Genomic DNA, 16823 nt, shown 5'->3' on the forward strand with positions numbered 1-16823 from the left:
GCTTCTCAGCCCCTTCTATGCTAATAGAATCCTCTGGATCAGGCTTCTGCATTCTCCTACCGTAGGCTTGCTGTAAGAAGACTCCCTTTGGCTAAAAGGAGGCTCGGGGTTGGGAGCTCTTTTTCAATCTTATTAGGAGAAATGAATAGCTCTATGGTAATGAAATGGAAAATTGTATTAATGCAGGGAGATCATTCCTGCTTGTCTCTTTTGGCCCTAGCTCTGAACAGAAAGCCCTGGGAGGCATTTTGGGGCTCAGGACTCCTGCAGTCTCTGAAATGAGATGCAACCCCTGGGCCTCTCTAGAGGCCTGTACATTAGTCCAGACCTTTCTTAGCCTGAGTGGTGAATAATTATTCCAGTGCCTGAGAATTCCCTAGCTTCCACCTCCCATAGCTGAGCAAAGGCTAGATACAGGGAAAGTTTGAGCTTTTCTTCTCTGCTTGGAGGCATTGAGAGACAGTGAAGTGGAAAGAACATTGCTCTGAAATCTAAAGACTCTACTTCTTATTAGATGTGCGGCCATGGGAAAGTTACTGGAGACTGCTAGGTGGCGCCTCGTGGATAGAGAGCTCTGGGTCTGGAATCAGAAAGTTCCGAGTTCAAATGCAGCCTCAGATACTTACTGTCCCTGTGACCCTGGGGAAGTCTGCTCGCCTCAGTTTTCTTGAGAAATTTGAGAAAACTGGAAAATGAAAATAACAACAACAATAATAACACTTACTTTCCAGGGTTGTTGTGAAGATCCAATGAGACATTATAGTCACTTCTGTTATAACACAATATACGTGCTCTCCCAAATCACATGCTGTGGAAAATCATGCGATAAAAACCAAAGAGCTTATGGGTAAGATGGAGTCAGAGGTACAGACTCAATAAGTTTGTCAGTGACACAAAAAAGAGACAGTAACCTAATAAAAATGATAGCATGGAATCATACTGTTTAATGGCTAAGCAATAAATCACTACAGTAAATATTGGATGCATTCTAGTCTTTTTGGCTGCTACCAGGGCTGTACAAAGTCTCCAGCAAGTTGTGAAGGTCACAATTCTGGGCTTTGGGACTAGAAGCCATGGCAGAGAAGGGGTCAGGGGTGGGATGTGCCAGCCCTTCTCTGCCTCTAGCTCCTAGTACACCAGAAGCTCTACAATAAATATGTCACTTTACCCTGACAAAGATTTGAAGCTTGCTTGTGGGAGTGGGCCCTGGGAGCTTTACAGCTTGTGAGCTGTTTGGAAATGGGGCAATTTGCTTTATTCATTCCTGCAGAAGCAAAGTCACAATTCATATTATACTCAAACATTTCCCTAATGTATCATTTGGGTTGGACCAAATTTGCCTTTTTTGAAATATCTTACAACAAGACTGATTGTAAAGCATTTAGCTCAATGCCTGGTACATAGTTGGTGCCTAATAAATGCTTTTTCCCTTCCCCACTTCATATCTCTGAATCTCAGTTTCCTCATGTGTAAATGAAGATGATGAGATACTTTACAAGATTGTTGATAGAAAAGTGTTTTATAGATTGGCTGAAAGATGGAAGAACAAATAGAAAATTCATGAGACCAGCCTCTCTATATTACTTCACAATTGCCATCAAATGTTCCACACAAAGGAAAAGGAACACACACACACACACACACACACACACACACACACACACACTGAGAGTCGCTTAATCACATAGAAAAATTCTCATAAGGAAAGATCTCAACCAAAAAATCACTGACTGAAAACATGAATAAGAAAAATGAAAAGACTTCAACACAATGAATAAATATTATGGGGAAAAAAGAAACTGAAGATCAGATTCCATAAGGAAGAAACACCTCAGAAAGGAAAGTAGATCTAGCACAAAACCATTTCTAACCATAAGCTCAGTAAGAGAGCTTATTAGTAAGAGAAAATAAGGAAGATCTGACATCCACAAAGATTGAATTGAGTTCGGGAAGAGAAGAGCAAACACTTGTGCATAGGAGACTCCCCAAGTGGGAAAATTTAAAAATATTTGAATTGATATATTTTCCTTTTGTCAACTTAATCTATCCATCCTCTCACCTATTCCTCCTAACAGAGAACAACAACAACAACAAAAAAGAGCTAGGGAAGGCTGCTAAACAAGACTAAATTTTTGGTGATGATTCTCAACAAAATAGTAGACTCCCTGAAGGATGGAAAGGCAGAGGTAGCCAAACAAATATACATCAGTGGCAGAAATCAGTAGAACTTGAAGAATACTTGATCATGGCCCAGTGAGCCTCTGTAGGTAGAAAGGAAGGGACAGACCTAAGAGATATTATGGCAAGATTAGCAACTGATTTGGATATGGTAAGTGAAGGAGTGGCAAGAATCAGGAGGTTTCTTAGCTTATGAAGTTGAGTGATAGGAAATATGATGAAAAAGGGCAGTTGGGAGGAGTCAATTTAGTAGGGAAGATAGAGACTTCCATTTTGGATAAGTTGAGCTTGAAATTCTAATAGGGCCTCCAGATGGAGCTGTCCAGCAGACAGTGGCAGTGTGTAACTGGAGTTTAGAAAGAGAAATCAATTGTAAGGCATGAATTAAGCCCTGAAAGTGCTAGGCATATGTTTTAGGTGTTGGGGATAAGAATATAAAGAAAAACCCTAATCCACACTTTAGGAAGCTTATAATCTATCAGGCTGCATTTACCTATAGAAGTAAATATTTCTTGATATACAAATGCAAAATAAATGCAAAGTAATTTGGGAGGGTCAGTGCTAGTAATTGGGGGAGTTGAAGAAAGGCCTTGTTTAGAATGGGATGGTATTTGTGCTGTGTTTTAAAAGAAGATCTGTATTGTATGAGGCTGTGGTGAGAAGGAAGTCCCTTCCAGGCATGGGAAGGGTCAGTGTGTTGGCCCTGAGATAAGGGATGGAAAATATGTATAGGCAACAAGAAAGCCAGTTTGGCTAGACTGGGGCTTACATGAAGGGGGATAATATAAATGGGTCTGCAAAGATAAAATGGGTTCCAATTGTGAAAGGCTTTAAGAGCTAAACAGAGAAGTTTATGTTTCATCCTAGAGGAAAAGAGGGTCAATAGAGTTGGTTGAATAGGAGAGTCAAATGGTCAATTGTGTACTTAAGGAAAAACACTTGGATTTCTTTATAGAAGATGCATGGGAAGGAGGATAAACTGGAGGCAGGGAAGCCAATTAGGAGATCATTGCAGTAGTGGAGAGCAATAATGGAGAGAGTGTTGAGAGAGAAATGAAGAGGGCTCAGAACTTGGTGGGCAGGAGAGAGATGACCCAGCATAGGAGACAGAGAAGGAATAGTGAAACAAGATGAAGAAAACCAGGAAAGAGTAGAATCTTGGAAACCAAAGGAGAAAGTATCCTGTTATCATAGGAGGAGGTTACAGAGTTGAACAGGATGTTGAAAAGACTGGTTTTAATATACTGGTGGAAAGGACTGAATGGAAATAACAAAAAGCTTACTTTTTCTCAAACACACATGATATTTTCACAAAAATTGATCATTTTTCCCATGGCATAAAGAGCTCATGAATAAATGCAGAAAGGCAGAAATTTCTAACTCTTCCTTAGACTATAAAGCAATAAAAACAGCAATCAATAAGGGAACGTGGAACAGATACAGACCTAAGTGAAGACTAAAAATGATTTGCTAAATAATGAGTGGGTCAAAGAGCATATTATAGACATAATTTAAAGATGATATTAAAATCAAGGTTATAGTTCAAAATACAAGGGATGCAGCTGAAAAAGCATCCCTTGGAGACAAATTTATATTCTTGAAAATGTACATTAGTAAAAGAGAAGACCTACAGTTAAAAGAAATTACAACGTCTACAAATTAATAAATCCTAAACATGCACAACAGAGGACATTTTGAAAATTAAGAGTGAAATAAACAGGGGCAGCAAGGTGGTGCAGTGGATAGAGCACCAGCCCTGAAGTCAGGAGGACCTGAGTTCAAATATGGCCTCAGCCACTTAACACTTCCTGGCTGTGTGACTCTGGGCAAGTCACTTAACCTCCATTGCCTCAGCCAAAAAAAATAGAGTGAAATAATTGAAAACAAAAATAATTGGATTGATAAATGAAAGAAAAAAGTTTTTTTTAAAGACCAATAAATTGTTAAAGAACCAGCCAATTTAATTCTTAAAAGTAAAGAAAAACAAATTACCAAAAAAGGGGAAATCAAAATGAAGAAAAATTATCAAAAACTATAATTACAATGTGTTCCTATAGATATTTCTCAAGTGATCAGTCCAGAGATTCTCTCTAGACTCTCAACATAAATGACAGAGGAACATGCCCCTCACATCCAAATGATTGCTTATAATCATTGTATGACTATATCTCACATCCTTTTCTGTTCATTTATCTCACTAAAGATATCTTTTGCAACATTACTTTGATGAAGTTCATCACTGTTAATAGGCTACCCTATCATGTTAACCATATCTTTCCTTTGCTCATGGATGAGCCATCATTTTGATTCTCTAGAGATCACATTTACATGTTTTGCAGCTCTGAAACATCCTCAGTAAAAGACTGGTTTTTAAACAAAGGGACAAACCTGGTGATGATGAAAACACTTTGCTCTGCAGTATCCATTCAAAAGAGACATAATGATTTTGGGGGGACCAGACCTGTGATTTCACTGGTAGAGGGAACTTCCAGTGAAAAAATTACCTTTATGAATACAGATTGGAATGTGCTCTATAATTTAGTCTTTAAAAGGTATTTCATATATATTGATAAGCTAATGTAATGGATCATCTATCTAACTGCATAATTTGGTCGAGGAAATCCCTTCCATCCCCTTGAAGAGTTAGGCCAGACTCTTTGATGTGTTTAGGAATCTCCTTTGAGATACTATGTGATCTCTGGGCCTTGATCTATCAGCATAATATTATCCAGAAAAACACATCTGGAGAACCTCACCATCCATAGGAAATCCCTCTTCTATTTGGTATCCATTATGTCAGTGGAAAATGTCTGTGGTGGGCATAGCTCCCATTTGGATGCTTTTGTTATTCAGTCATTCAGCCATGTCCAACTCTTGGGACCCCACAGACCATAGCACATTGGGCTCCTGACCTGATGATATACTTACTATGATTATCTCTGTTGGTTGTGTCAATTCAAGGATCCTAACCTGCATACAGAACAGATATATATATATTTTGAGGCTGGGGTTAAGTGACTTGCCCAGGGTCACACAGCTAGGAAGTTAGGAAGTGTTAAGTGTCTGAGACCAGATTTGAACTCGGGTGCTCCTGAGTTCAAGGCTGGTGCTCTATCCACTGCACCACCTAGCTGCCCCCCAGGACAGATATTGTTGAAAGAGACCTTATAAAGTTTCATGCTGCTCTGTTGAATCAAATTACATTCTTTACACCTTTCAATACAATTTATTACTGTAAGTCTGTGGTCTTATGTAGAATGATGTTTTGAAAGCTTCACATTTTAATCAAGGACACCATTAATACATACATGCATTGGTTAGTTGGAGGATCAGTAGCTAATAATTTTTTCTTGATCACTTTTATTTCTGTTAAAATAATAAGGTCCATGATCATTCTCAAGTGTTTTATTCTCCTTCAGAAATCTGGGAATCTATCCTTCATTTCCCTCGAAGCTCTGTTGCTTCTAATCTCTGTACATTTGATATGTCATAGCTATTCTCTCTGTATTAGTTTTCTTTAATGCCATTTTTTACTTCCTTATGTTGCAATTGGAAACTGTAATATTAGAGTCCAAACTAGTGATCCAACTCTCGTGCATGGAGAAAACAGTTTTCTATAGAAATAGGGATTTTTTTTTAGAATTTTTGTCTGCTGTCCGCTTTTCAGTTCCATCATTAAATGTTCTTGGCTCAATCTGGCTTAATTTGGTCTTCTTTCAAGCTTTCCAGTAACTCTCTAAACTCTCTACCTTCTCATTGTTTGAAGAGGTCCATAGTTGACCATAATCTTCCTTTACTCTGCTTTAGAAGATTTTTCAAATTAGGTTCTATTCTAAATAGCTATTCCTCTTGGCTGCCACATGTTCCCACTTGACAAGAGCAACTATGTGTGGATTGGCTCGTTTTGGAGTTCTTCTGGTTTCCTCATTTTGGCTACTGCTTTACTTCAGTTAAGCTTCATTAGGAAATCAACATAGTCCATGTTAATGGATTCTTCCTTTTTTGTTTCACTGATGTTTGGATGTCATATAACTGCCACGTTCTCATTATTTAACTTCTCCTCCAACTTAGGGTTGATTTTGATCCTTGCTCTGACATAGCAGTCTAACTGTACATGAATAGCTGATCTGGAAAGGACTCCCAAATCAGTGACTATTCATTTCCTTTATGTTAAAATAATAGTCAATTCAGTATACGTATGTATGTGATATTATCCAGCGCTCGCCCCATCCAGAGCCTCCTGAGTCTTCTTGAAGAAAATAGATACAATGTGTAGACAAGAAATTTCTGTGTGCCTTTGACCTTGTTCTTTCTCTTGAACCACATTATCATATATGAATGCTGTGGAGTATTAATGTGACATGAGCAATGATAACTGTATTGAACACAAAGAAGAATGGGAAGATATGGGAAGTTATGTAGAGGACCAATACATGCACTAACCATAGCTCCTTAAATGACAATACCAAATGGCAGCAAAAGTCACAGGAAATACAATGGATAATGCTGATATGCCTTGTTGAATTTCATGTGCAAAGCCTTTTAAAATTAATATACAATAGAAGAACATGGTTGCATATATAGTCATTAATAAGTATCCTTTTGCTTATTTGGGTTGCTTTATTTTTTGTTAGTTTAATATGATAATTTAGTATTTTAGTTTTTGTTTTTGCTTATGGTTTTCTGGTACTGTCTCGGGTTCTTGTTCCTATCTTTGAAGGCTTGGTAGGTATTGACTGAAATAAAATAATTATAATTTGAGAAATTTATAAATATTTTCTAGGCCTTTGCTGAAAAAAGTGAGGTATTATTTGAAAATGGTCCATTTTTTTCATCCCCCCCCTAGATCTATGTTACATAGACATTCCCTAGTTATGAATATCTCCATTACTGCCTTCAGATTTGGGGACCAGCTCCCATCTTGGTCCTTGTTTCTGTGTACTTTGGGAATGAAGTTGTCAAGAAGGCCTTCCTTGATCCAAAATGTCCCTTCCTATTTGTTCAACCATGAATAAGTTACTTAACCTTTCTGAGTCTTAAGTAATTCTTCATGACTAAAAATTACAGTCTTCTTATTCTCACATCCACAAAATCTGAAGTCCTTGATGTATTGATTCATAGTCACTTCCATATATTTAGTTTGACATATATTTAATAAAAATCTCTCTGCTCGAATGCTGAGCCAGGGATATAAAGGTGAACAAGCCACCGACCCTATCATTGAAGAATTTACAGTTTATTAGGGATTTGATAGTATAATTTATTATATTAAATACTACAGTTCATCATTAATAATTTATTACTAGTTTATGATTATATTAACATGTAAATATGATATAAGTAGATTAAATAATTGTGGGGTAATACAGAGAGTCTTGGGCTTTTAATCCAAAGACAAGTTCAGGTTCTAACTCTGCTACCTTTTAGCTGTGTGACCATAGGGAAGTCTTTTCCCATTAATGGACCAATTTCTTCATCTGTAAAATGAGGGGATTGGTCATGATTGATCTTGATTCCAGCTTTAACATTCTCTGAATCCAAAAAGAAATATCCTTATTAGGAGCCTCTAAGCAGTTTACCTAGACATTTGGGATATTAATCAAGAGATGAGAATTTTACCTAGAATCTACATTTATCTAATGTTAGGTGTTTTTTTTTTTTCTTTTCAGGGAACTAATTGCGAAATTGAGATCACAAAGCGACTTTTATAGTGCTTTACCTGGCTACATCTGCAGGCATAGTCCAGTTGTTGAAAATGATACATTTTGCTGGAATGGACAAGAAATTGTGGAAAGGTGAGTTTTTGAATGTGCTAGAGGGAGCATTAGTTGAATAATGCATGAATTTTGCTCTCCAGATGCCATTAAAATCCATTTAATGTGCACATGATAAGCACCTACTGTATACATGGTACTTGGGATACAAAGACAAGAAAAAACCAACAGCAGCAAAACAGTATTGGCCCCTAGGGAAATTGATTCTACTGGGTGCTACCTCAACTGAGACAAAAATGGAGTTAGGGGATTCCAAGAGGCATAATAGGTAAGGAGGTAGAGCATTCCAGGCATGCAGGATAGCTTGCAAAAAGAGATAAAGACTGAATGTTGTGTGTGCATGGAAAGCATCAAGTATGCCAGTTTGGTTGAAACAAAGTACATGCTGGGGGGGGGTGAAATTAAACAGGAAAGATCAGCTGGAGTCAGATTGTGGCAGGTGTTTGACACCAGATCTCTCCTTTCTCCTATTTATTGGGCATGAAGTGTAAAATTCATGTTTTAGTCAAAAGAGACATTATCATGGTTTTCTTGTCCAGCATTTTATAATTTATCAAGTGTGTAAGTCAGAACAAATCCTTTTGCTTAATAGGCCTAAATTAGCTTCATCTGTAAACTAAGCAAATGGGAACTAGATAATCTCTTAGAGGATTGCAAATGCAACTAGAGCTTTTTAAACTTTTCCCCTTATTTGCCCAAGACATCTTTATGTGATTCTGAATATACGCATATATAAAATAGCATACTAAACAAATATTTACTGGCAATAAATCATCATTTCCTGATCCTCACATTCAGTTGTGTAACCCCTTGTGGGGGTCATGACCCACAGAAACTTTGTCTTAGATTCCCCTCTAGCTTGGACTAATCATTAAGGCAACAAGCATTTATAACACATTTATGTTATATCAAACACTGTGAGGAATATTGGGGATGCAAAAAAAGAGAAAAAGGTGGGCCTTGCCCTAAGAAACTCACTTCCCAATAGAAGAAAGAGCATGCCAAAAAAATTTAAATGATCAGATATACAATCTATATCCATACTATGTCATATATGTGTATGTGTGATATAAGTGGAAGCTAATGTCAGAGAGAAGGCACCTTTTGAGCAGTGAAAAATGGCTTACACCAGGATGGTGGCTGCGTTATTGTAAAGAAGGGGACATATATAAGAGATGTTGTAAAAGGAAAAACATTAAGACATCAACAGTTTAGATACGTGGAGTGAGTTGAGGTTAATACCGAGGTTATGAGCCTGGATGAATGGAAGGATAGTGATGGCTTTAACAGCAGTAGAGAAGTGGAGGAGGGGGTTTGAGAGTTAATGAGGAAAATGTATTGACTTTGGACATATTGAGATTGATATGTCGATAGCAAAGCTTCTTAAACTATGGGTCCCCACCCATGTGAAAGTCACATAACCGAATGTGAGGGTCGTGAAAAATTTGGCAACAGTAAAAGTTTTCGGAATGCAATGAGTACAAATTAATTCAAAATCAGATATGTAGCTAATCTGAGGTGTTTCTGGCGGCACTTGCCTGTGTTGCGTCACAAAAGTTCAGCCTTGTGTTCTATAGCCTCAGTTCTGAACACACAAAGTGCACTTTGCACTGTGTGTGCACGAATGCTACCAGAAATACAGCTCAGATTCAAGACAGAGTCACGTCAAGATTCCTTGGGTGAATAGTGGTTGCAAATGGGAAAATTTGAAGAAGCCCTTGTCTATAGGACATCTAGTTCAAGATGTCCTTAAAGCTGTTGGAGACATGAATGGAGCTCAGGAGAGAGGTTAGGGCTCGCATAAAGATGGAAAAAGCATCTGTATGGAGATGGAAATTGAACCCATGGGAACTGATGAGGTAACCAAGTAAGATCGTACAGAGGGAGGAGAAAAGAGGACCCAGGCCAGAGCTTGGAGACCACACTGTTAATGATTATGACCCGGATGAAGATCCAGTAAAGGAGACTGAGAAGAACTGGTCAGACAGTTTGGAGGAGAATGAGGAGAAAGCAATATTAAGGAAACCTAAAGAGAATATCCAAGTTAAGAAGGTGATGGACCTTGTCCAAGTTTACAGGGCAGGAGGAAAGGATGAGGACTGAAATAATTAGATTTGACAATTAAGCGATTAGGGATAACTTTGAAGAGATCAGTTGCTATTAAATGATGTCAGAAGCCAGATTGCAAATGATTTACATGTGATAGAGAGGGAAAAAAGTAAAGGCTTTTTGTTGTAGCTTTTTTTTGAGGAGCTGAGCCAAGAAGAGGGAGAATGAATATCAAACAATAGCTAGGTTAGATCAAGTGAGATTTTGTTTTATTTGTGGGGAGAGTGGTGATATGGAAGTGTTTGTAGACATCAAGAAGCTTTCAATAGACAGGAAAGATTGAATATTAGTGAGAGAGTAGGAACAGAGGGAGTAATCTTCTAGAGAAGATGAGGTGTCATGGGATCAAGGGTGCATATAGAATTTACCTTGCCAAGAATAGGTCTACTTATTCACATGAGACAATGATGGAGGAGATAGTGGGAGAATCTCTCTGAATGATATAAAATGGGGAGAAGGAGAAAAGAGGTAGATCTTAGAAAACATCCTCATTTTTTTCTGTGGCATAATGGGACAAGGTCTTTAACTGAGAGGGTGAGGGATTAAGATATGTATAATAGTCACTGTTGAAGCGTGAATGGTTTATGGAGACAAAAGGATTGCCTTGCTGTAGGGAGCACCCAGTTAACATTAATATTGTAAATCTGTAGAGGACAAATTAGACATTCTCTTTTCTATGTATTCAAGTCATTCCTAAATCTGGCATTCTCTTAGTCTGTGACTTCATCTGTGCTTTGAGAGGTTGTATTTTTCTTTCCATTTTTATAGTCGAGGTGAGGATAGTAAAAATTCTGTGAGTGCCTCTAACATATATTGACACATGGAAAGCCATAATTTCAGTCCATAGGAATCTGTGAACACCGGATTCTCTGTTTTTATCTTTGACTCCTTCCACTGCCTCATTATCCTGCTCCCCATCCTCTTTGGTAAGGGCATGAGGAAGAGGAGGCGTAGTCAGTTAAGAAGTAATTTCACTGACAATTGTGAAGCTTTGATTGCTTGGCAATATGTGTTACACTCATATTCACGGTCCGTGACTATTGCATGAAGAATTTGCTTGAAGCTGGAAAGTGACTAAACAATCAGTAAAGAGGAATAATTACAAGGCATTGCTATACCCATCACTTTCCATGCATGATGAATAGCTGAATTCAAAGATTCATTCAGAAATTGAGGATGGTAAAGGAACTAGAAACATTTGGGAAACTTTTTTTAATAAAATCTAAAAAGACTAGCAGTGAAAGCACTAGGAGTGGAAAGTGCAGTGGACTAGGAGTCAGGAGACCTGGATTCTAATCTCAGGTTCACCTTTATCTTTCTTGTGGCCTTTGGCAAGTCACTTTCCCATTCCCATTGATTTCCTCTCCCAAATAAGAGAACCCTAGTGAAGTTAAAGTCCTAGAAGGCACAATGACTTATCCAAGATGATCCATATACAAAATGGCAGAACAAGACCAGAATTCGGGTCTTGTGACTCAAAAGACCCATGTTTCTCACCCACTGCCACAACTACCTCAGGGTAGATTGTGTGGCCCCTTCCCATCACTGTCCTTCTGAAACTGGGGGATTTTATTTGTCCTGATGTGTAGAGGGAAGACACTCTAACTGCTGTGTTGATTGAGCAGTCTGGGCCAGGTCACTACGGCAGTCACAGCATAATGAAAATGAGAGCAAGGGAAAGAAGTGACACCATGATATGAGAATTTTAACTTTGGGCAGAGAGAAAATTCCTTCTCTTTCTTCTGTCTCTGGCTAATGTGCACTACCGGTCATAAGGAAATGAGAACTCAACATAGCACAAACCTACTTCTAGGCTTCAGGAGAGTGTTTGAGTGGTGCCATCTTTGTATCGGAAAGCAACTGTATTTCTTTTATGGAATTAGCTACTGTTTCTCACAAAATATTATTTGTTATTATGGGTTTTTTAAGTTTGCATGAAGAAAAATAGTGATCTTTAGCTTCATGGATATTTATCCTGCATATTATAAACTTATGCATAAGATAGTGGGGTTTTTTTTTTTTTTGAAGAAAATGTTTCTTATAGCATCAATTTCTATAATAATTTAAGGATTAAAAATGCTTTTATCAGGGGCAGCTAGGTGGTGCAGTGGATACAGCACCAGCCCTGAAGTCAGGAGGACCTGAGTTCAAATCTGGTCTCAGACACTTAACATTTCCTAGCTGTGTGACCCTGGATAAGTCATTTAACTCCAATTGCCTCAGGGGGAAAATGCTTTTATCACAACAGCCCTAGAAGATAGGTAGTTGAAATATAATAATCCCTATTTTACAAATGAAGAAAAAGGCAAAGAAGGGTTAAATTACTTATCTGTGATTACTGGATAGTATGCAAGGAACCAGAATTTCAACTCAAGTCTTCTGGTTTTGTCTCTTTCCACCAAGAGTGCTATTGATAAAGATAATAGGTCAAAATATATGATAGGCCCATCATTTGAGGATGATAATAGCTTGCATTTAGACTATTTACATTATTATTATAGAATGTTTTATATGAATCCTCTCCTTTAATTCTCATAACAATCCTGAGGGGTAGGCAACATAACTTGGACCATTATAATAGGCTTCTGGTGAATCAGCCTTGCATCATATCTCTTCCCACTCTAGACCATCCTCCATTTGGCCACTACAGTGGTTTCCCTAAAGCATAGGTCTGTCTTCTATTCACTAAATTCCAGTGGCTCCCTTTCACATCCAGGATCAATTACAAAATGATCTTTTTGACATTCAAAGTCCTTCATAGCCTAATTTCCTCGGAGCTTTTCAGTTTTCTTAAACCTTACTCCCCCATACTGTTTGATCCAGTGAAACTAATCTCCTGGCTTTCACCCAAACGAGACATGCCGTCTCTCTGTTCCAGGCATTTTCCTGACTGGCCCTCATCCCTGGAATGTTCTCTCTCATCAGTTTTACCTCCATACTCCCCTGGATTCTTTTAAATTCCAGTTAAAATCACATTTTTCCCCTGGGAAACCTTACCCAACTCCTTTAAATTCTAGTATTTTCCCTTTTAAAATTCTTTTCTATTTACTCTGTATATAAGTTGCTTGTACATATCTGTTGGCTATTTGTTTCTCGCTTTAGAGCATGAGTTCCTTGAGGCCAGGGACTGTCTTTTGCCTCACTTTCTATCCCTAACACTTAACACAAACCTGGGAAGTGCTTAATAAATATTTATTGACCAAATATTATTATGCTCATTTTACAGAATAGGAAACCTGCCTATTGTCAGAGAACTACAGGATTCTGCAAGGTCCTTGCGTTCTGCTCTAATATTCTTTTAGGCCAGTGATTACTAACTACATTTGGTAAATTGAGCACATTGGCATTTACAGTGCCATTAAGTTATCTCTGAATGTCTCCTATGGAGTAGCTTCTGATAAAAATCTCTTATTTTAAATGAAAATTTAAATTATTAAGTTTATTTGCACACAGCATCTTAATACATGCATCTCTATATTGGGGCCACTAGGTGGCGCTGTAATGGAGAGAGTACTAAGCCTGGAGTCAGGAAAACTCCTCTTTTTGAGTTAAAGCTGACTTCAGATACTTTGTAGCTATGTGACTCTAGGCAGGTCGCTTCACCCTGTTTGCCTCAATTTCCTCATCTGTCAAATGAGCTGGAGTAGGAAATGGCAAACACTCCAGTGTCTTTGCCAAGAAAACTCCAAAAGAGTTGGATGTGATTCAACAAGAAGTTCCTGTATATAATGCGACCTCCTGATATGAAGTACCCAGGTGTAGCTTGGAGATTTCTCTTTCTCTGGATTATTCATCCTCACCCAGATAATTGGGGAAATTCAGTTTCTCGCCCTCCCAATTAGTTCCCAATTAGATTAGGAATCATTAGTTCCTTCTAGAAGCACACACTTTCACATGATTTAAAGAATAAATATGTAAATTGTTCAATGCCTTCAACCTAACCATACTACGAAGTGATACATACCCCAAGGATGACGAAGAAACGATGAGCAGCATGCTCTCAGAAAAACCTGAGCTGATGACTACGTGAAATGTATTGTGTACAAAGTACCAGCAATATTGTAACAATATTGTGAATGACTTAGCTATTGTAGCAATACAATGATCCAAGACAACTCTGAAGGACTTGGGATGAAAAAATACTCTACTTCCCCAGAGAAAGAACTGATGGGGTTTGAATACAGATTGAAGCATACTTTTAAATTTTTCTTTATTTTTCTTGAGGGCTTTTCCTTTTTGGTCTGTTTTCTTTCAAAACATGACTAACATGGAAATGTCTTGCATGAGTATACACGTATAATCTATATGAATTGCTTGCTTTCTCAATGAGGGGGCATAGGGGAGGAGGAAGGGAGAGAACTTATAACTCAAAGTTTTAAAGATGAATGTTAAAAATTTTTTTCATGTAACCAAGGGAATCAAATACTAAATAAATATTTAAAAATTGGAAAATGGCCATATTCTCATTAAGATGGCATGGTGAAAGGGCATAGAGGAACCTGGCTCCATCAGATAGACTCTAGTAATGATGTAAAAAGGGACCAAAATCAAAAGTTAGGAAGAGATCCACAGAGATACATTAGTAAGCACCTTTATCCAGCTCAGGACTGCACAACGAGACAGCCAGAAACCACAGCACCTGAAGACAGATGCCACTAGAAAGCCAGCATGAGCTCAGGGAAGTAGGGTGAAATATCATGACAATAATAAGAAAACCAGAGTTCTAATCGGAGATTCTAAAGACCGCCAGTGCTCAGCACCTAGAAATAGTAGAGCAAGGTGAAGGCTGATGGCATAAGTCCAGAAAAATGAGATCAGAAGAAGGAAATGGGTGGAGGTGGAGAGAGGTGAAAAACTAGATACCATTAGAAGGTACTGACTGAAAAGGGGAAAGTGAACTTTAAAAAATTCTAATTTTTATTTAGAGACAAGTGGAAGAAAACATAAACTTAACTCTCATAACTCTAAATACAATAAAATGAAAGTAATTGGTTAGATGAGAAAACAAAAGCACCCAATCTGTTGCTTATAAGAAATATATCTTTTAAAATGTATTGAATACAAATCAGAAGCAATAAGAAGTTTACTTCGCATCAGGAAAACCCAAAAAAGTGGGAGTTGAAATCATACTTTCAGGAAAAATAAAAATGAAAACTCATAATATAAACAGAGAAAAATGAGATAATTACATTATGCTTAAAGGAACCACAAACAATCAATAGAAATATTAAATTTATATACTACAATTGGCATAGCATTTAAATTCATAAAAGAAAAATTGACTGGATTGAAAAATCACATAGTAACACAATAATATTACTCTTTTCTCAGGGTTGGCCAAATCTAACAAAAGATAATCAAAAGCAAAAATACAAGATTGAATAAATTGTTGCCAAAAATTGAGCTAAGACACTTATGGCATCATCTGGAGGGACCATTAAAGAATATAAATCTCTCCCAGCACCATATGGGAAAATGTATAAGTTCTATATGTATTGAGGGATGGAGAAATTAAAAGTAAATGAAAAATACTAAAAATACTAACCCCATCCTTTACAGACCATCACCTAATACAAGTAGTAATAAATTCAGAAAGTAAAAGTGCGCTCTCAGCATAAGGTAGGGGGGAATAGACTTTCTCCCTATGCTATTTTCCTGTCTGATGCTATAATTCAGAAGTCCCTTGCAGATAAAAGCAACCTTACAGAGCCTGACTCAGTGGGAGCTGAAGACAGCAGTTGGCTATTCAGAAGTTCAAGATGGTACTAAGGGGCAGTGGGCCTAAAGATATATTGAGTTAGGCTCTCCAGAAGCTCAAGATTAGAACTATACATCATTGTGTCAGAAGATAACAAGGGTGGAAAGTTTAGAGACTACTACTGGAAAAGTGACAGAAAGATCTGACTAGTGACTAAGCTTATACAACACTGTAGGAGGAAGGAGAGGATAGTTTGCCCACATCAACAGACAGATGATGTCCACTGATGGAGTAAATGAAATACGCACTTTTTATGGAACTACGACTTTTTGCTGCCATTGTTGTTGACTTGTTTACCATGTCTAACTTTTTGTGATCCCATTTGGGGTTTTCTTGTCAGAATTTACCATTTCTGTCTCCAGATCATTTGATAACTGAGGAAAGTGAATCAAACAGTGACTTGCATAGGGTCTCACACACACACACACACACACACACACACACACACACACACACACAAACACACACACAATCTGAGGCCAGATTTAAACTCAGGAAAAGGAGCCTTCCTCACTCCAGGTTAGGTGCTGTCCTAAAAGTATTTCCACATCCAGGGCAATAAGCACATGTGCCATATACTTTGTTATTATCATTTAAAAGCTGAGTATATATTGTATTTATAAATGGGATCCATAGGTCAGCTTATTTATACAACCAGAATAATCAATCAAAAACTATTAAACACCTTCTACATGCTGCTCAGAATTGAGAGGACAAAGATAAAAATGAAACAGTTTCTGCCTTGCAGCAGCTTGTATGCATGGTATTATCATCATATGTGTTAAATGACAAGTTTTTTTCTGTTTCATGCCATGTAACATGTTGCACTGCTTTATTTTTATGTATTCTTTTATTACATATGCTCATGTTTGTTGCATGTAAGGATGGCGTGCCCTGTGATAAGGAAATTGTAGGAAAATTTCACCATGTTAGGGCCAAGAGGAGTCTAGATTCCTTACCAGCCCCTCTAACCCCCCCCAGTGGAGCTCTAAAAATGCACCAGA

At 37.8% G+C, this 16823-nt stretch overlaps 1 protein-coding gene across 3 annotated transcripts in view; it reads left to right on the forward strand.

The window, feature by feature from the left end:
- GPC3 (glypican 3) overlaps positions 1-16823 on the forward strand; it is a 742965-nt gene that overhangs the window by 451576 nt on the left and 274566 nt on the right. For all 3 annotated transcript variants that reach the window (XM_074278656.1, XM_074278655.1, XM_074278657.1), the window contains one exon: positions 7848-7973. In XM_074278656.1, the coding sequence (XP_074134757.1) occupies positions 7848-7973 (126 nt within the window). The remainder of the gene's footprint in view (positions 1-7847; positions 7974-16823) is intronic.

This window comes from Sminthopsis crassicaudata, chromosome X, assembly GCF_048593235.1.
Source record: "Sminthopsis crassicaudata isolate SCR6 chromosome X, ASM4859323v1, whole genome shotgun sequence".
Taxonomy (NCBI): Eukaryota; Metazoa; Chordata; class Mammalia; order Dasyuromorphia; family Dasyuridae; genus Sminthopsis; species Sminthopsis crassicaudata.